Here is a 21021-nt window from a genome sequence, read left to right as displayed (position 1 = left end):
CATTCATCATTGTATTGTCCACCTCTAATATTTACTTCTTTTCTACTATGATATAGTAAGGAAGACAGATTACCTAGTTCCAGACTACAATCATCAGCAAGTGAATCAAAAAATTTAAAAATGAAAAATCTAGACCCTTTTGCATAGACATAACAATTTAGATTCAACAACTTAGGAAGGCTCCCTCAAATTGGAAATTAAACAACTTGAAAAATAGTACCATAGTAAGAGATGACATGTTCGAAAGAGATTCATTGTCTTTCTTGATCTCACAATTTCTAGATCAAGTGATTGAAATAATTTACACAAAAGACATAAATAAAATAAGAGTATTCTGTTAAATAAAATACAGTACCAAACAAAACCACATGGCAATGATCAAAATCAAGCTGGAGAACCCCCCTTAGCTCACTATCTTAAACATTTAATGGCTTCCAGTGTATCCAGAACCTTGGTGCCCAACCACATCCTTTTGTTATGACCGCCCACGATTAAAATATGTTCTAAGTAGATAATGATACTAAACTTTCATGAATTATAAGAAAATAAATTGCCTTTATTTAGGTAACTTCCTATCTCCTATGAAATTTACAATATCATGATAGCTCGACATTTACCACCTATTTCAATTTGGTTAAATTTAACCAAAAAATACATTACTATGAAGTATAATATGAACATTATAATGCAGTCTCATTCGAAACCAATAAGGGAAAACAAAGCATAAAATTGGAAAATTGTAAGTAGAAAACCTAAGCTCAGAACAAAAAGTTATGGGGGAAAAAGAGAACACCTAGCAGAACCCATGTCATTTCTCTTGGCAACATCTTCAATTGCTTTTCTATTCTCTTTGTATATCTAAAGCAAAAGCCCAAAGAAAACCAACATTCAACACACCCATTAATCCAAATTCCATCATCCAGAAATCCAAACCATCATACAGGCACGCACAGAGTACCCAAATTTAAACACAACTGTACAAAATATAGTACATTCAAATATTCAGATATTTACAATCATTGGAAAGAGAAATTGCACCACAATTATCAGTACAAATCGAAAAGAAGACAGATCAAAATGAATCCAATTTCAATCAGTCGAGATGGGTGGTCACAAAAGGAGCCAAATTTACCTCAGTACTCAAGCAGAGTAACCTTTGATTCTTAAAAAGAAACGCAATTTCACCAAAGCTAATGATGAAACAAGTAAAACTTACAAGACCCATTGATTATACTTGAATAAAAGGCAGCAAGAAGCAAACCAATTCATGCCAGCTTGGATCCACTGCTGTTCTTCCAGCCAAATCGGAATCGTCCCTCAACGTAAGACTCCATAGCCCAAGAAGTCGTTTCTCTTCGCTGCTCGAAGAACAAGAATTGAAAACTGGAAAAACAGAAAAAAAAATCGAAGTCGATTAATTAGTGAGATTGCAAAGATTGTAGTACCTTCGGCTTCAGTAATAGAGATAATGGAGAGTCTGATGAATCGATCTCTTAAAGCTCACTCACTGAATCGAAGTGAACGGAGTCGAAGATGAGGTCGGAGAGGTGGGTAGTGCGGTGGTTTATGAGGGGGTCGCGAATGAGTTTGAGAGAGCGAGCAATGATTGAAGAAGCCCGAGAAACCATCCCCCCCCCCCCCCCTCTTTCCTCGTCCTTCAAATCTCCAAATTGAAAACCCTAATTGAGTATATCGAACCCTAATCGAGTGTATTTAGAAGATGGGTTTTGAGGAGAAGATGGGTTTCAAGAAGAAGATGGGTTTGATTCTTTAAGAGAAGAAGAGGGGATCTGCTTTGAGAAGAAGAAGATGGGTTTTGTTGTTTCTCTCGAAGACTAGCTGGCTAAGTGGGATGAGGGAAAAGGGACCTTGAACTTAGTTTTTGATTTGTATAACCAATTCAGACAACACACAAAATAATTTCGGTTGTTTGATAATATACAATGAAATTTCAGCTTAGAGATCCTACTAGCAAATCTCCCGCCTAGTGCAAAGGGACAAACTCATTTTTCCCGCCTAGGATTACCATCGCACATTCACACAACAAAAATAAGTCATTCCGTTGTAGGAGATTACAATCGTGTACCAGCATTTCACTCAAATATTGGCCTTTTTGGGGTCATGTGATTTTCTGCCAAACTTGCACAACGGAAACAAAAAAATGCGTTGTATGTTATTTTGCAACTTACTCTCATACAACATATACAACAATACTGTTGTGCAAGGTGAGTCAAAATTTCGACCCAAAATTGAGCAAGGTGAGGGGGAAATTTTTTTTACATTCAGACAACAGACAAATCCTTAAAACTGTTGTACAATAATCTTAGACCCAAAAAAATTGATGTACGACCTCCTTATACAACGCCAATCTCATTGAACCTGTTGTGTGAAGCAGATTCAGTGATCACACAACGGAAATTTTTTTTTCGTTGTCTAAAAAGTGTAGTGTGATGCAGTTTTTGGCATAGTGTTTGATCCTCTTTTTAAAAAAAAAGACAAAAAAAAAATACCAGACTCTCAATTTCCAAAGTACTATCAGTGGGGAAATTGATATAATGAAAAGAAAATATCAAAGCAGAGAAGTCCTTTGCATCAATCCTCAGCAGAGGCAAAACAGGAACAACTAAGAACAATCCATAAAGCTCTATACTTCTAGAGACCTGCAAATTTCAGAAATTTTACCCTGCACTAAATGAACTACTGAGAGAACCAATACTTGACAGATTATTGTTTCTCAAGACCATGATTTCAACTCAAAGTAGAGACCAAAAGAGCAATATAGAAATCTAGTAAAATCATAAAGTAAAGGAGTCACTCACAATTGGAGAACTGACATTTAAACAAATTGAAAGTCTAACCATCTCTAAAACACAAGGTAGAAATCAGAATACATAAACAAAAGGTCTATTATCATTCTGTCATTGTAAAGGCTAGAACAACCTATAATAAGAAAGATCAACTAAACAACAACAGCCTCCCAAATTCCCAAAACGATAAAAGAGAAAACAAAACAAATAAGTATAGAGGTCACACAGATCAAAACAACCGGTAATCATTAGGGCACCACAAGCACACCAAACTCACACCCTGCTCATTAATTTACTCAAACATTACAATACTTTACTTGACTCTGAAAAGTGATAAACGACACAGACCACTTCACAAGACCAAGATTAAAATCCAAGTAATCCAAGCAAGACCAATAGAGAAATAGAAATTGAAGAAAGATAGAAATCAGAAGAGTCACTCACAATTGGAAAACAACCATAGATACTGAATAGACCGAATGGAAACCCTTCACTTCTGAAATCTTCCTCCCTTTGCCTTCCCACAGTTCAGTTTCAACAGCAGCAAAATAAAACTCCCATTCTCCTTCGTTCATCTCCTTCTTCTTCTTCTAACACCCAAATCGAAACTCGCACCATTCTATAGCTTTACTCTCCTCCAATCTAGAAATACCCAATCGCAGCCTTTGAGGAAAGCCCCAAACTCTCCAATTCTCTCTTCTCACTCCCTCTCCGTCTCCCCCTTTCTACTTCTCGTTCTTCTTTCTTTTTTAACTTGTCGCGCTCCCCTCCCTACTGTTTTCCTTCGATTCTGTTTCCCTATTTTCTTTCTCTTCCCCATGCTCCCTCTTTTCCCTTCTTCTTCTTCTTCTTTCTTTCTTTCTCCCTGATTGACTTGCTTTTCTCCTCCTCCCTTTCTTCTCTTTCTTTTCTCTTCCTTTCTCTCTGTTCTCTTTTTTATTCGATCCGAATCCCCCTTCTTCTTCTTTTCTTTCTTCCCTTCTTCTCCCTGTTTCTCTTTTCTTTTCTTTTTTTCTTTCCCATCTCCTTGCCTCACATTAGTCGGCAGCCAGCATTCTTATCTTCCCAAATTTAAAAGAAAGCAATATAACAAAAGTGATAAACTAAAACCATTATCTAATAACCAATATATATATATATATATATATATATATATATATATATTTATATATATAACAGAACTAACTAAAGAAACTACCACAAAAGGAAGAAAAGAGTAAGAATTAAGAATATAAAAAGGTCTAACTCATAGATAGAAAAACAAATAGGCTCCAAAATCAGGTACGGGATATCACACCAAGTCGCCTTCTTGTTTCGTGCCATCTATTGTATGATTTATATGAAAGTATCCAAAGCAAATAAAATTTGATGACTTTGGCTTTATTGATTTATTCACAAACTATTTTCAAACAAACACTCACACTTCTCTAAAACGCATACCTGAATTTAAACTAGTTGAAAAATTCAATGCCAGACTGTTCACAGAATCTGCAATACGAAATAACAGCAGTTAGAGAATCCAATATCGCTACAGTTATGTAAATGATAAATTCAATATAACAATCATCTAATGAAGTTTAGACTCTTTACCTGAATAGAAATAGTAGCCTGAAATATAGCACAAAATAGTAAATAACAGACAAAGGAACAGTGGCATGAAAATCACAGCAAAACTTCTTTGCATAGAATCTGCAAAAGAGAAACAAAATAATAATGAAAAAAAAAAATTTCTTCAAAATTAGATCAAAGAAACACACAATTTTGTCAACACAAAATTAGATCAAAGTCAGAAAATATGGCGATTTCTCTAGTAGTCAATTCCAGTATAAGAGCAAGAATCAAAGCATGCTTCTTTTAACCATTATATGCATAAACCCAAAGAAACACATCGAACCACAAAAAAGCTGGCACCTCTAAATTCCTTGCACAAATTCCCAATCAAAATAAAAAGCTGGAGGTCTGGGAGAGAATTCTTTATGATTAGAGTCATAAAGAGTGTGAGAAGCAAAGCATGGCCTAATCAAATGTCACATATATAAATTGATCCCACGATGAAAGCATTGGAATTAAATTACAATTCTATGAAACTTATATATATATATATATATATATAAAGGAATCACAAAATTGTTGATATTGGATACGTTTCCCATATTGAAATTATCATTATAGCATGCTGCAATCTGCTATAGGCTTAATTGTTGACATTCTTGGACTGAAATTTCTTTTCACAGTAAATAAGACCTCTTACACTAGACAAAACAGCAAGGAAGACTAAGAATATAATCTCAGACCCAAATTGAAATCAAAACATAAAAAAGCAAGACATCAAGAAAGAAGAAGAATAACAATGTTTACAAATTGAGGTACTACGCCTTCTCTGGCTCTAGCTCGATCAAGACATCTGGAGAATACCCAAAGTGGCTACCAGAATAACAATTTGAAAATCACAAATTGACAATGATAAAGCTAATCTACATCTACAAATCAACCAAAGTCAATAAATCAATACCAACTAATATGATTGAACATGACAAAGTAAATCTACGAAATCAAGCGAGCAACCATCCAATGAAAATTTTGAAATGACCAAACATCTGAAACAAAGCTAGAAACCTTTCCAACCAATTACCCAAATCCCAACTCTGAAGACAAACAAAAGCCCAAAAACATAAAAACCCATAGCAATTCAAAACCAACAACAACTATAAACACAACTAACAAAAACAAAAGTAGAAGAAAATGGCCAAACCTGCGATCCTCACTCTCGCCAAACCCACCAAAGCCACAATTCAGAACACCACAGTCCCTTCTATTACTCTAGAAACACCTCCAATTTCTGAATTAAACACCTGATTCACAAAACCAATTACCAATTACATAGTTCTCCAAAGCACCATAAAGTTTGTACTGTAATTCTAATCTAACAAAAAAGCATGAAAACCCATCATATGTTCAGAAATAATTTTACCTACTGAAATCAAAGGAATCATACATGCTTTTGATTGGTTCTGCATTTCTTTATTTGATTTACATTGAAAGTGAAAGAGATCTGGACCTTAATAACATACCAGTTTTTAGATTTCCAATTCTTGATCTTTTTTTATCCAACACTCTCACCAAACCTAGCTAGCTTGAGAAATATTCAGTCACAATTTGCATTATATATACGTTTCCAGTTTACTATATATCCATCTGATCTACCTATCTTTAAAAGCCTAAATTGAACATCAGCAACTTGACTTTCGTTCTTCATTATAATATGTCAAAATGGGTGTTTATGAGGAAATAAGAACCAACCTACTAAAATAATAGAGCATACATTGTTGAATTGGATGGATCCACCCAACAATTCAAGATGGGATCACATATGCATGAACCATTTGAGTGATATAATCAATCATAAATGCATCATCAAATGCTCTCAAAATTGCCAATAACATTGAAAAAGCTAGGATATAATGTAGATGGAAACAAGAACATTATGTATAATTAAACATTGTCTAAGAAATCTACAAACTGAAAACAAGAATCATCAAACTAATGTCTTTCTAACAGAATGCAGGACATTACACCCAAGATAAACACTCAAAACAAAAAAAAAGACGAATCACCAATAGCTAGCATGTCTAACATAAAGAAAAAAGGGCGCACTCCCAAAAATCATCAGAAACCGAAACCCATAAAGCTGACCAAGAAAGTATTCAATCCCAAGGTTATTCTACCACTACCCCTTATAATCCTCAACCATTCTTCGTCAATCCACATACCAAAACCAATAAAAATAAAATCAATATTTGTAATCAAAATCGTTCACTAAGCTTGCGATAGGCCTATACACACACTGTCTCTCTGCTACTTTTCTTGGTTCTATATCAAAATCCAAAAAATTTAAAAAAAACAAAGCAAAATAATACAAAACAAGTTCAGAAAAGTGAAGAACATACCTTGTGCCTGTGAACACTCAAACGCAGCCAAGGGAACCAGTTCTTCAATCCACTAGAAGAGCAATTTAGGGTTGATGTTGGCCGGTATCCAGATGTCATAGCCCACCCCTGAATCACCTATCAACCAATAAACAAACTTTCAATTGGAGATGGTAGTAACCCAAATAAGAGGAATAAGAAGATGAGACAGATGAGTTACCTGAGAGGAAGACTATAGGAAAGGCTATGGAAGGAGGTTCTCTACGTGTCTGCCCTGTGATGAGAGGAAGAGAATAAGAGAGGAAACCAGATATGGATCTAGTTTTATCGTTTTTCTTTCTTCTTTTTTTCCCTCATACTCGCAATTGATATAAGCCTAAATGACGGTAATGCAAGGCCATCGCATCCTATTCGAGTCTCCATTAATCCTGACGTGAAGGATGAAGTAGAGACTAAGAAGAAGAATGAGAGATTAAGAAGAAGAATCGAGAGAGTGAGAAGATGAAGGAGAGAGTGAGAATCAAGATCTGAGAGAGCTGATGAGAAGGAGAGAGGCCGGTGTTTGAGTTTTTCAGTTTCGCGGGTTCTAGGTCGAGCTGAGAGAGCAGAGTGAGAAGGAGAGAAAATGACTTAATTGTGAGGGATAGAGAAAGCACAAGTCAAAATAACTCGGAAAATTTTAAAACAAGTTCCACACTTAGACAACATTTAAATGTCGTCTGAATGTCACTACAATTTTCCAGTCAACTAGGGCGTGGCAATTTGAGAGGGAAAAGACTCAAATCAACTTTTGGATATCCCTCCAAATTTGAGATAGGAAATCATCATCTATTACAACAACAAATATGTGTTGTCTGAATGCTGGCCATTTTTCCAAATTGAACGGGTATGATTTTAGCCTATATTCAGACAACATAAAAAAAAATTATGTCGTCTGAGTTTTTCAGACGACAGAAAGCAAAACTTGTGTCGTCTGAAGGCCTTTTTGGCATAGTGTGTACTTTCTTGCAGGCATGTTTGCAGTATATTTGTGTGATCTCGTCACTTTAACAGGGATCGAGATGAGACATAGTGGGGACAGGCCACGACAATTCCTGTCATTCCTGCTGAAAATCCGTGTTCTTATCTCCTCCTAACGACGGGAAGACTGTCTCATCAAACTGACAACCCGCAAATCTAGCGGTAATGAGATCGCCTTGCAAGGGCATTAAGTAGCAAACGATTGTTGGAGTCTTAAATCCAACGTCGTTACCCATTCGTATGTAAGGACCCATTATAGAGTGTTGCGGTAAAGCAATTGGCACATGGCACACTCAAATTTGCAGAAGTACGATACTTGTACCCAGTCACTAGCTGTAACGCAAAGGTAGATTGAGTGGCACTGGGTCGTAGACAAATAGCTGCATGCGATATTGCATCACCCCAAGGGAATATAAGGAAATTAGTGTGCATTACCAATGTCCAGACTACCATCGAAGTCGTTTCCGTGAGACCAATTGGGTGTGTTCATGAGAATATAATGTCCAACATTAGTCCCAATGCAATAACCATCGAAAGTCTTCGATGTAAATTCTCTAGCATTGTCAAGTCTAACTGACGGAAGAGGATGATCTGGGGAGTGAGCCCGTTGTCATATGATATGTGCTAGGAGTGTAGCATAAGCAGCATTACAAGTGGACAATGGCACAACGCGTGGACAGCGTGTTTGCGTGTCAACCAACATCATGAGATATTTAAACGTCTGCAAGTTGGTTGAATCAGTCCATAGAATCCCCATGGGTTCTATGTAAGAACAGAATGAGTATTTTCATATCCTTTGCATAGGACGGTCTCAGTCCTAACTTCCCTAAGGAACGGGCTTTGTAAAGCGAGTGAGAGGCCTTAGAATCAACCAATGAGGATTTTGGTTGGGACTAAGAGTCTGAAACGCTATTTGAAGCAAAGTTGGTGATTGCAACATCACCTGGGGCATCATCGCTATGATGGACGCCATCCATGGCATCATGGATAGGGACTGTGCCAGCCCTAGGCTGCTGGTGGACGGCAGCGGTGGTCACACTTAGTCCAAGAATCAACCTTTGACTCATGCTTCATTTCGCTCGAGAGAATGGAACGCTTAGTAAAAAAATACCTCGAAATAGGTCGCCGGGAAATTTGACAGGAAAAAGTGGTCGGAAAAAGTCGCGGAAAATGGCAGGAAAGTGATTGGAAAGTTGCCGGAAAAGTCCTTGACCGGAGGGCTGACGTGGCACTGATGCTGACGTGGCAGTGATGACATGGCCGCGGGTCCTAAACTGATGTCAGCGGGCTTCTGGGCTTGGGTCAGTGCGCTTCTGGGCCTGTTCCTTTCTACTTCTTTTCTTCTTCTTTCTTTTCTGCCGGTTCAAGGTGCAGCTAGAACTTTTGGCTTGTTCGAGGACGAGGTGGCCGGTTCCAGGAAAATTGTTTCTGGTTCCCAGATGTTGGGATCGAGACGCTACTTCTATAATAATTGGGTAGCAATTGGAAGTCTGGAAGGTGGTGAACTGGTGAGATATTTGTTGAGGGTGGTTTGGAGATTCCGATGGCCGGTTCAGTAGGTTTCCAGCCGGTTCTTGAAGTGGTGCCGCCGGTTCTGGATTCCTGGGAAGGAGGGCTTCAAGATGTGTGTCAGGGCCCGAAAGTGTTTCAAGGTTTTGTATTCGGATTCAAGGTTTTTAGCTTCTTGAATCAGGGTATGGCTATTTGTTTCAGGGTTAGGGCTTCGTGCTGATAACGTATTTTAGGGAAACGATATTTGAGAGAGAATTGTTGTGTGTTCTCATTGATAATAGGGGCCTCTTTATATAGAGGATTACAATGCATAGAATCTGAATTGTACAAGGAAAGATAATAATACAATGAATGGATATCTCTAAGATATTCTCAGAGATTCCCTCTAATTATAACCCAATTACCACTAGGTCAAGTAACTTAGAGTTTGGGCCAAACACACAAATAGGGATTTACTTGAACAAATACAAAAATATTCAATATTAAACGAAACCATATTGGAAAAGTAAATGTTGGTTCATCGAATTACTATCTAACAGAACGTACAAGATGAAGACAATGGAGTAGACAACTCTTATGTAAATATCATCATTGATAATGCTGAAGCTAGCTAACAAGACGGACATAATAGACTTGACTTAATTGTAAATCAAAGAATCAATACCAGCTTAACAAGGGAAAGCAAAGTTATTCATAATGATCTTGATCTTGATAGTTCCAGAACAGTTAACATTGGAAAACTAGACTTTTGTATCATCTTCTGTGTACATGAGCTATTGGTTCTATTAAGAAATCAGAATCTTGTCAAGGTGCTGTATACAAAATGAAACTACCACTTTATCATTCATGCATATTTTCCAAAAACTTCAATATGATTTATAGAGCTACTTCCATACGCATATAGGGTCTTATAGGGTCTAGTTAGATATCTATAAATAGGGGCATAGGTTGTAGTAGTAGATCAAGTCTTTGAAGCATTAAACAGAGCGAGCAAGTGAGGTCTTGAGGGTTGGTGAGAACTTCTGGTGAGAGATTCTTGTATTCTTGTTCGTGTATTCTTCTTCTTCTATAGTGAAACCCAAGCAGCCCGGGGACGTAGGCAAAGTTCTTTGCTGAACTCGTTAACAAGTTCGTGTTTGTTTTCTCGCTCGTTTATCTATATTGTTTTGCACTTGTCTGCTTCCGCAAGAGGAATTTTAGGTCAAATTCCTAACAGTAACTAGAAAAAAGTCTTAATTAAGGTAAATAAGATCCTCGCTAGAATAAAGTAGGTTTTCATTCGAGTAATTAAGTCTTAAAAGTGATAATTGCAGTAGGTTCTCATTTGAGTAATTAAGTCTAAAAATTGGTAATTGTATGTATTGCCATATGTTAACATATTGTAAAATTTTCTAAGTATACTAGTTTGACTTGAACTTCAATTAGTCTATTTCTATATCGAATTAATCTACTTTGATGTATCGGTACATTAATTTACCGTAGACAAACCCTAAGACAAATATAAAAAGAAACTACATTTATATAAATAAGAGGGAAGGTTGTGTTTAGGTTTTTTTTTTTTCCTGTCGTGGTGGAGGGGGGGAGGGGGGACCAGACTAACTTCATGCATAAGTAGACTAGCCTGACTTGATCTTAAATTAGTCTACTTGATGTATCGGTACATTAATTTCACGGTAGACAAACCCTAAGATGGAAATCAAAGAAACAACACACACACACACACACACTCACACACACGCGCGCACACACACACACACACACACACACACACACACACACATATATATAGGGCCCTTCCACAAAGGATCTTTTTTGACCATTTTAAGGGATCACTTATTAGATCCACATTATGGCATATCTACTGTACAATTTTTAGGTCCTAATGCATAGATCACCTCTGCAAATTTTCAGCCAAATTGATGATTGTTAAGGTACTGAACTATATTAAATCAATAGACGAACCGAATCTGTCCAACCTAAACCGTTCATACTTATAATTATAAGGATTAATTTCAGTTTACCCCCTGAGGTTTGGGGTGAAATTCACCCCCTCTACTTTCAATTTTGAATTTTTACCCCCTAAACTATTCAATTTCAATCAGCCGTGTCCAATTTTTACTGTTCTGTCCAAATTGGACGTTAAGTTTGACTTTTGAGGGTTAAAATGGTCATTTCAACATAAAAAAATAAAAAAATAAAAAAAATTCTGTTTTTTATTTTTTTTTCTGCTTTTATTTTTTCTTTCTGTTTCTTCGTTTTTTTTTTCTTTCTTTTTTTTGTTTTTTCTTTCTGTTTCTTCGTTTTTTTTTCTTTTTTTTTTCTGTTTCTTAGTTTTTTTTTTTTTGTTCTGTTTCTTCATTTTTATTTTTTTTTGTCTCCAACCTATACACCACAAGTTATAATAGGTTTATAAAAACAAAAAAAATACTCTAGGTAGTTGAAAGCCGCTCGCTGGTCTATGATATTTGTGACATATCTCCGATAAAGTGAAGAATTTAGGATATATCCCAAATAAAGTGAAGAAATATTTGTAAAAAATAATTTTACACTTTATCTGTAAATAAATATTTGTTTATCCCCAATAAAGTGAAGAAATATCTGTGTAAAATCATTTTTGGACCACGATATTTGTGATATATATCCAATAAATTGAAGAATTTTAGGATATATCCCCAATAAAGTGAAGAAATATCTGTGTAAAATCATTTTTACAGATATTTATTTACAGATAAATATTGGATATATATCACAAATATCGCAGACCAAAAATGATTTTACACAGATATTTCTTCACTTTATTGGGGATATACAGATATTTATTTACAGTTAAAGTGTAAAATTATTTTTTATAGATATTTCTTCACTTTATTGGGGATATATTCTAAAATTATTCACTTTACCGGAGATATATTACAAATATCGTAGACCAGTTAGCGGCTTTCAACCACCTAGAATATTTTTTTGTTTTTATAAACCTATTATAATTTGTGGTGTATAGGTTGAAGACAAAAAAAAAAAAAAAGTATTTTTAATTTTTTTTAAATTTTTTATGTTGAAATGACCATTTTAGCCCTCAAAAGTCAAACTTAACGTCCAATTTGGACGGAACAGTAAAAATTGGACAAGACTGATTGAAATTAAAAAGTTTAGGGGGTAAAAATTCAAAATTGAAAGTAGAGGGGGTGAAATGATGACACCCCCAAACCTCAAGGGGGTAAACTGAAATTAATCCTAATTATAAATCACAGTTATTTGGCTGAAAATTTGCAAATGTGATCTATTCATATAGACCTAAAAACTGGGTTAATATGTGGATATGTGATCGAAAAGTGAGTCTAATAAGCGATCCCTTAAAATGACAAAAAAAAAACAAAAAAACAAAAAAATCCCTCACTAGAAGGGCCTATATATATATATAACCAAGACCAAGTCCAAGTCCTCAAAAACTCACTACCGAGGTCAACTCTTATAATGTTAATTAGGAGTAAGATCGTTAAGACATGTTCTGAGTTACCCTATCAAAATGGCTCACTAGATGATGACTACAATTGCGGTTACATGGAGACTTTAGCCTATGTGTGATGATGTAATTTTATTCCATATGTCGTTGTATGCAACAACGTACCTATTGCTTTGTAGTAGCTAGAAATTATATAACCGATCAATTTCAGGATTTCAGGTGATCTATAAATCGTAGGTCATCAAGCAATTTAATATAACAACAATATAGCCAGAAATTAGATTTACAAATGTTTACTAGTACAAAGTATAAACCCCCAGCGAAAAATAGTCAATTTTACTCGTTTATATATGGCCGGGATAAAACAAGATATGCAATAAAAAATTCAAGAAGATGGACTGTTGGAGAAGTACAAGTACTTTATTCAGATATTACTCGAGTTGAAAGTTACAAAGAGGATAGTTTCACTTTTTCAAACAGATCATCCAAGCCTCACTAAAGCACGAGCATAAGTTCAGAAACCTGCAGCAAGAACCAAAACAATAACCAAAAGGTAAGGGACCAAGTGTGTATATATATAGGCCTTTTGCTCTCCTGCCATATGGTAGATCTTTAAGTACTCACCACCAGGGAACCAATGTCAAACTTTTATACAGTTAACATGACCTGGAAATTTGCAGAAGAAGCAAAAACATTAATAGCACATGATATGTATGTGCATTAGAACATCTAACACATAATTGAAAGATAGACTGGTGGAAAGCATGCGTTTGCATGTCCTAGAAACGGAAAAACAAATTCCAGCTCATTTTTGGAAAGTAAGCAGATGACCAATAAAAATTCATTTTGTCATACTTGGTGAGAGTTGGGAAAAAGGTAAATTTGATAATAAACCCACATTCCTTCCTCTCTTCAGCTCATCCAATTTAATTTGATCCCTAACTATCAGAATAATCAAGAGACTGACCATCAACTAAGCCAACATATTCCTTATTAACTGGCCAATATGTGTTGTCGGCATACAGAGGAAGAAAAACGAAAAGTAAAGCATTTAAAAGATCAGATAAGCCTAGTACAGAACTAGAACGAGCACATGTAAGCTAACATATTGGTAAACAAAAGGAGTAGGATGCAGCACAAACTGCATATATAAACTGGAGAAGTACAAGTACTTTATTCAGATATTACTCGAGTTGAAAGTTACAAAAAGGATAGTTTCACTTTTTCAAACAGATCATCCAATTGTATATATATAGGCCTTTTGCTCTCCTGCCATATGGTAGATCTTTTAATTGCTCTCCTGCCAAAGGGACCAAGGACAGATGCAGCTCAAACTAAAGCACATTCCATTAATCAGCACCAAAATTAATGAGCCATATCTCAAATTGCAGCGGTGAATTAAACCAACATTCCTTCAGTCCTCCGGACAAAAGAAACAAAAATGTTGGAACTAGACATCCTTCATCCTAAACATAGCCTAGTGCAAGTAATTCAACCAATAGTACACAAGCAGACCACCATGCCAGTTGGGTAAAAATCAGAAGCATCTTTACTCATAAGCTAATTCTTATATATGAGTTGTCACCATTAAGAAGAGAATGAACAAATATAAATGATTAAAAGCAGCAATAAGCCCAGTCTAAAACTAAAAGAGCACATGTAAGCTAACATACCAGGTAAACATAAGAAGAAATTGGATGCATCCCCCAAACTCAAAGAGCATACTGAATGATCTGAGAGAAAGAGAATGAAGATATGCGATATCTGAGCTTTGGGGAAATAAAGAAAGTATTAAAATTACAAAAACCATACCGGAAAAATGAAAGTCGTTCATTGAATTACTGTTGAACATAAACTGCAAGACTGAGAAAATGGAGTAGGGTAGAGAGTTAATGAACAAGAAATTTTAAGACTTGATAACTATGTACATATATATTGATCAAAGACTACACAAGTTGATTCAAGTGTAAATCAAAAACTCAAAGAACACTCACAGAAAGCAGATTAACAAGGACAAAGCAAAGCTGGTCATACTGATCTTGATCTCATTCCTCTTCCCTGCTATTGCTATTGCTCTTGCTCTTGGCTTTGGGTGATCTGATCCTGAATGACAAGAGATGCATTAAATCTTAAGGCTGGAATTAAATCCTTCACCAAAACATTATGCCATTATTCTATCAACATTGTTCCAATTTGAACCACCCATACCACGAATACGATCCTGCAATTCTTCCTTTGGAAAATACTCAGTGATCGATTGCACACTTGGTAACACCCTCTTATCATTCTTTCCCTTTCTCAGCCTTTTCGAGTTTATGTCTTCGAAACCTTCATCGCCTGCTTGTTCGATTTCAGAGTAGCACCTCTTCTTGCTCTTCAATTTCAATTTCAATTTCAAATCCTGTTTCTGATCATCATGAAGTGGGTCTGGGTTTACAACAATACCAGAATCAGGGGAAACAGAGCAAGAATAAGAAGCAATACCTGTAGTGGCAGAGACGCAGCGTTTGAATTTGATGATGATCCTCTGCTTCTGATTCTGATTCTGCTTTTGCATCCCTCTAGATCCAGATCTCTTCTTTTTGGGAAAACCAAGTGGGAATGCTGCTTCTGGTTTGTTCCTATTCATCATCAAGTCCTTCAAAACCATCTGGGTCAGAAGCACTTGTTGCTCAGATGGGTCGGTGGCCATGGCTTTCACATCATCAACCATTTTCAAGAAAGACCCACAAAGCCAGGTCTCATTTTTCCTCAAATCTTCAATCGTGATCACCATCTTCCTCCTCCTCTAACTCCTAAACCCTAATTCCTTTATTCGTCTTCTTTTCTCAGAGAAAAAATTGATCCCCAAAGATCGAATCTTTAGTCAAGATTACAAGTGGGTATCGGAGATTGAACAAAAATCGGAATTGGGTATTCGCCAACAACTATAAGGACAAATTGATTTTGGGGCTAGGGTTTGCAAATTGCAAGGGGTAGAAGGAGATGGAGTAGAGTTTCTAATTGTAGGAAATTTGGATTATTTATCCTAATCCTCGGCGGATTCACACGCTTAGCCTAACCGCGTTTTCCTTCACTTCCTATGCTTAATTGCAACGGCTACATTTTTTAAAATAATTATTATTATTTTAGAATGGTGAATAATTATTTTCTTAAAAATAAATAATATCCACATGGAAAAGGAAGTAAACTTTATCTAATTTCTTCAGTGGTTTCATAATTAATATTAGAACAAAACACATCCGATATTATTAACTAGCATACTAGCATGTGGAGGTTTTTTTTTTTTTTTTTTCAAGAGTATGTGAGGAGGTAGTTAAAAGTAGTGGGGAGCTTCTACTACTTTTATTTTAATTTTATAAATTGACTTTATTATCCTTATTGATTATTTCTGATTCAAAATTTTTTAATATATGAAAGGTAAATTGGTGAAAAAAAATCAGTTATGAAGAGCAAGCTTTCTTCTCTTAATAATTGTATAGATTAACCATGGAAAAGCTTTTTTCAAAATAAGTGGAGAGTTAATACAGATAGCAGGAAGTTTTGTCTTAGATGAAATGCACATAGTAGGTAAGTAGGATGTTATCTGCAGATAAGCAAATTATTGTTTAGGATAATGATCGAAAAAGTCATATTAGAGTGTGAAATGATAAAAATGTCACATAGTTTCCCAGTTGATAAAAAAATCCATAATGAATTGTTAGTAATATTAATTTAGTCCTTATGAATAATGAAGTGATGTTAAAAAAGGTCAGTTTTTAATTTTTTTTTATTTCAATTCTGCCCTCAAATACATGTTTGGAGAGAGAATCTTCATATCTAATTCCTCCTCATCCTTCCCCTCTTTCCTCTCTGTTAATCTCACTGCATTATCTACTTCACTTTTGACTTTCCTCAAGTTGAACCAAAGGTCAGAGATAAAATTCCTCCGAGAAAAAAAATTCGCGGCCTTTTTCTCTCCCACTCTCGAGATCTCAAACAATTTTGATCGGTTTCTTTGGCCGTGATCCGCCGAAACATGTCTCCGTCGGCAAGAATGGAAGGACTCTAACGTCTCCCGCGACGATGCCTTCGCCGAGATCTGCAACAAGTATGACCGATACGACGTCGACAAGTAGAAGGACTCTAACATTTCCGGCGACGATGCCTTAACTCGTCTCTAATCTGCCGTCGAGTCCGACATTGAAGCTGTTCTTTAAGTTCAGTCTCTTTCTCAGTTTCTTTCAGATTCAAACTGTGTGTTTCAGAGCGATGAAATCTCTTTAAGAGTTCAGAAGTTCGAATCTCTTTGTAATTGACTAGAATTTTAGTTATGATTTGGTCCTATTTTTCAAATTGAGACTGAATTTTGAGTGATTTTGATCTGCAGAAAGTAGGGCTTGCTTCAAAAGAGAAAAGTACGGCATCTGCAGTTGCTTTGAATGCCAAGATTCGCCGGACCAAGGCTCGATTGCTTAAAGAGGTTCCCAAGTTGAAGAGATTGGGTGTGAAGAAGGTTGGCCTCTGCTGTTTGAATCAATTCTATTATCGTGCTTCTTCGTAATTGTGCATTTCATAAAATTGTTTGAGAAATTGATGTTTAGTGTATTCTACTCACTGAAAATTGAAAGATGATTGCACCTCGGATACGGTATTTTAGTACTCGAAGTAAATTGAAGTGGAAGAACATGTGTAGTTGAGTTGTCAATTTTGCTGTTTAGTATATAATTCCTGATTGCTTAGGTTAAAGAAATATTGCTCGGGCAAATCTATTTTGATGTGATAGGGATAGAGAAACAAGATGGGATGAGTAAGGTGGGCATTGCATATATTTCCTTCCATTTTAAAGCAAGTTGAACTTCTTGAACTTGTTAGAACTGTGTTATTCAAAATTATCTGAGTTGTTATGAGTAAAGCTTTTGTTTGATGTTAAAACAAAACAGTTCTAGGGGCTGTTTTATGCTAAAGCTGATTCTTCTGCCTCTTCTAATTTTACCTATTGTGTGCAGGAAGAATTCTCAAGCTATTATGATGATTTCATCGACAAATTTGAAAACTTACATGTGAGTAAACCATTTTGATTACTCGAACGAAAACTCTAGGCTCACATGCCTTGAAGATACGCCATTCTCTCTCAGTTTTGGCCCTGTCTGTAATTTTGTGCTCAAATTGTCCAAAAATTTTGTCAGATCGTGACAGAATTATTATACTAGATTCTAGGTAGGTTAAAGACATGATCTTTAACTTTAACCCACATACAATTTTATGTATTGCCTAGTATCACTTGTCTTTTAACTTTTAACTGTTACAGTCCTCCTGAATATCTACCTATCACTTTCTGGGCTTATGTTATTCAATAGAGTTAATTAGATGGTGGTTGTCAGAGCTGAACATGCTTCCAATTTTTAGTGTATTCATTTTTTGTTCTTTGAATAGTTATTACACCATCATGATTGTCCTTACAAAAAAAAAAAAGACAAAGCTGGAAGAAACCACAGTTTTGGTTGGAAAAAAAAAAAGAAAAAAAAAAAGGCCTATGTAGAATTGAAATGATTGACAACAAGCTCAATCAGTTTCCCCTCTTGCATATGTTTTTACATTCAGAACTAAAAATGATGCCTCTTAGAAACGATCTTGTAAATTGAAATGTAAAGGCCTTCTTCTATGGATTTTTGTATCATTCTTTACTTCCCACTCAGTTTTGAGCATTTCTAGGTGCTGAGATTAAGATTGGTGTAGTCTAGTTGGAATGAAGTTGGAAGCAAGCATATTTATCATTTATGGTTTTCTTGGAACAGGTGAGACGTACACGACTTATGCTGCTTTTTGACTCCCGTAATGATGAAGGGATTAACAGCTTTTTCCAAGAGGTTCATGAGCTTTTATATCAAGACTCTTCTTAATCCGACCTATTTGCCTGGTTCACGAATAACATCATCACATTTTGATACCAAAGTTTTGTAAGGCTCGTGCATCTTGCATGGGGGACAACCTATTGATTTTGTTTCAGAATGAGGTTGAAGTTTCCAAATACAGGGTATTCAAAAGTGTTTTCCCCCATATTTGTCCTTAGCATTGACGTTATAAAGATCTATTAATTGATCTCCATGTTTAGGTGCTTGTATATTACAAACCTCTTAATTATTGTGTTCATACATATATCCCACGGATTGAAGATTATTTTGAGGTGGTGCCGCATATATTTGTTATACACAATAACGTTATAAAAAAATAAAATAAAATATAAAAATCTTGTCTTTGGCAAATAAAGCAGCCTTTTGATTTGATGCATTAACATCAAGTTTAATATATATATATATATATATATATATATGAATATGATTATTGTTTTTGTGAACCAAAAACTGATCAGGATGGATTTTGTTTTTGTCAGTGACTTAGTCAGTGACATGCAATATGACATGGTCAGTGACTTTGCAAGTAAGTTGCCAATTTCAATGACATGGCCAGTGACTTATCCAATGACATGCAATATGACATGGCTGGTGACTTGCCAATTTTAGTGACATGGTTAGTGACTTGATCAATACTAGACATAGCCAGTGGCAAGGTTAAACAATAACTTCGCCAGTAACAGAGCCTATGATATGACCAGTAACTTGGTCAGGGATTGACAGTGACTTAGCCAGGAATTGACAGTGACATAGTCATGGACGTGTATAACAATGGCATGGTAAGTGACATACAACTTGGCTAGTGCCATGGTCAGTTACATAAAAAGGATTGTCAGTGACATGATCAGTTACATGTTCAGTTACATGTTATATGTTCAGTTACATGGTCAATTACATGATCAGTTACATGGCCAGTTACATGATCAGTTACACGGTCAGTTACATGGTCAGTTACATAAGTAGGCTATGTCACTGGCCATGTTACAGTATCAAACTAAATTTTAAAGATAGTCATGTATCATCTCCACTCAAAAAAGCTTTAAATCTTCAGTCAAATTAAAAATTGGAATCGAATTGTTTTGTTTGATAATCAAATGCAGAAATAATTATATCATATTCGAATTACAATTTCAAATTGACAGGGACTTGGCCAGGAATTGACAGTATCATGGTCAGGACGTGTATAACAATGACATGGTAAGTGATATGCAACTTGGCTAGTGACATTATCCACTTTGTCGGTGACTTGAGAGTAACAATAAGTTCTCCAGTGACATAGCTTGTGACATGACCAGTGACTTAGTCAGGAATTGACAGTGACATAGTCATGGACGTGTATAACAATGACATGATAAGTGACATACAACTTGGCTAGTGACATGGTCAGTTACATAAAAAGGATTGTCAGTTACATGATCAGTTACATGTTATAAGTTCAGTTACATGATCAGTTATATGGCCAGTTATACGATCAGTTATACAGTCAATTACATGGTCAGTTACATAAGTAGGCTATGTCACTGGCGATGTACGTTACAGTATCAAACTAAATTTTAAAGACAGTCATGTATCATCTCCACTCAAAAAAGCTTTAAATCTTCATTCAAATTAAAAATTGGAATAGAATTGTTTTGTTTTATAATCAAATGCAGAAATAATTATATTATATTCAACTTATAATTTCAAATTGACAACGACTTGGCCAGGAATTGACAGTATCATGGTCAGGACGTGTATAACAATGACATGGTAAGTGACATGCAACTTGGCTAGTGACATGATCCACTTTGTCGATGACTTGAGAGTAACAATAACTTCTCCAATGACATAGTTTGTGACATGACCAGTAACTTAGTCAGAGATTGATAGTGACATAATCAGTGACGTGTATAACAATGACATGGTAAGTGACATACAACTTAGCTAGTGGCATGGTCAGTGACTTTATCGGTGACTTGAGGTTAACATGCAATAACTTGGCTAGTGACATAACTCGTGGCATGGCCAGTAACTTGGTCAAGAATTGACAGTGACTTGGTCAGGGATTGATAGTGACATGATTGGTGACATGTATAACAATGACATAGTAAGTGACATGCAACTTGGCTAGTAACATGGTCAGTGACTTTGTCAGGTATTTGCAGTGACATGGTTAGTGACTTGGCCAAGGATTGATAGTGACATAGTAAGTGATTGCAACTTGGCCAGTAACATGGTCAGTGACTTCAATGGATAGTGACATGGCCAATGATTTGAGATTAAGAATGACTTGGCCAGTGACCTCATTAACTAGGGACTTGGCTCGACCAATGACTTCACTGGCCATGTCAGGTTAACAGTGATTTGACCAATGATTAACAGTGACATGTTCGTGACTGTGACATGGTTAGTGACTTCAAGTT

General features: G+C 35.8%; 1 protein-coding gene and 1 long non-coding RNA gene across 9 annotated transcripts; both read right to left on the bottom strand.

The window, feature by feature from the left end:
- Nucleotides 1–4454: 4454 nt before the first annotated feature.
- Nucleotides 4455–7342, bottom strand: LOC112175101. Its single transcript, XR_002926307.2, has 4 exons — nt 6954–7342; nt 6755–6871; nt 5560–5659; nt 4455–4496 (listed from the first exon to the last, which is right to left on the bottom strand). It is a non-coding gene; the product is annotated as an uncharacterized LOC112175101 (long non-coding RNA).
- A 5773-nt stretch (nt 7343–13115) lies between these two features.
- LOC112180711 lies at nt 13116–15699 on the bottom strand. 8 transcript variants are annotated; one of them, XR_005803035.1, is made up of 6 exons: nt 14934–15699; nt 14720–14828; nt 14538–14588; nt 14399–14458; nt 13350–13391; nt 13116–13247 (listed from the first exon to the last, which is right to left on the bottom strand). XR_005803035.1 is itself a non-coding variant. In XM_024319271.2 (5 exons), exons 1-4 carry the CDS (start codon nt 15499–15501, stop codon nt 13382–13384), a joined length of 747 nt encoding a protein of 248 aa, XP_024175039.1. In that variant the 5' UTR covers nt 15502–15699; the 3' UTR covers nt 13116–13247; nt 13350–13381. The 8 variants fall into 8 exon arrangements, 4 of the variants coding, with proteins under 4 accessions (XP_024175039.1, XP_040366377.1, XP_024175038.1 ...); XM_024319271.2 differs by lacking the exon at nt 14538–14588; XR_005803034.1 differs by having other exon boundaries at nt 13136–13391.
- Nucleotides 15700–21021: the final 5322 nt, after the last annotated feature.

Source organism: Rosa chinensis, chromosome 7 (assembly GCF_002994745.2).
Source record: "Rosa chinensis cultivar Old Blush chromosome 7, RchiOBHm-V2, whole genome shotgun sequence".
In the NCBI taxonomy this organism is placed as follows: domain Eukaryota; kingdom Viridiplantae; phylum Streptophyta; class Magnoliopsida; order Rosales; family Rosaceae; genus Rosa; species Rosa chinensis.
Note: the sequence above shows the minus strand (reverse complement) of the source record. Positions and strands in the feature narration are given on the sequence as shown.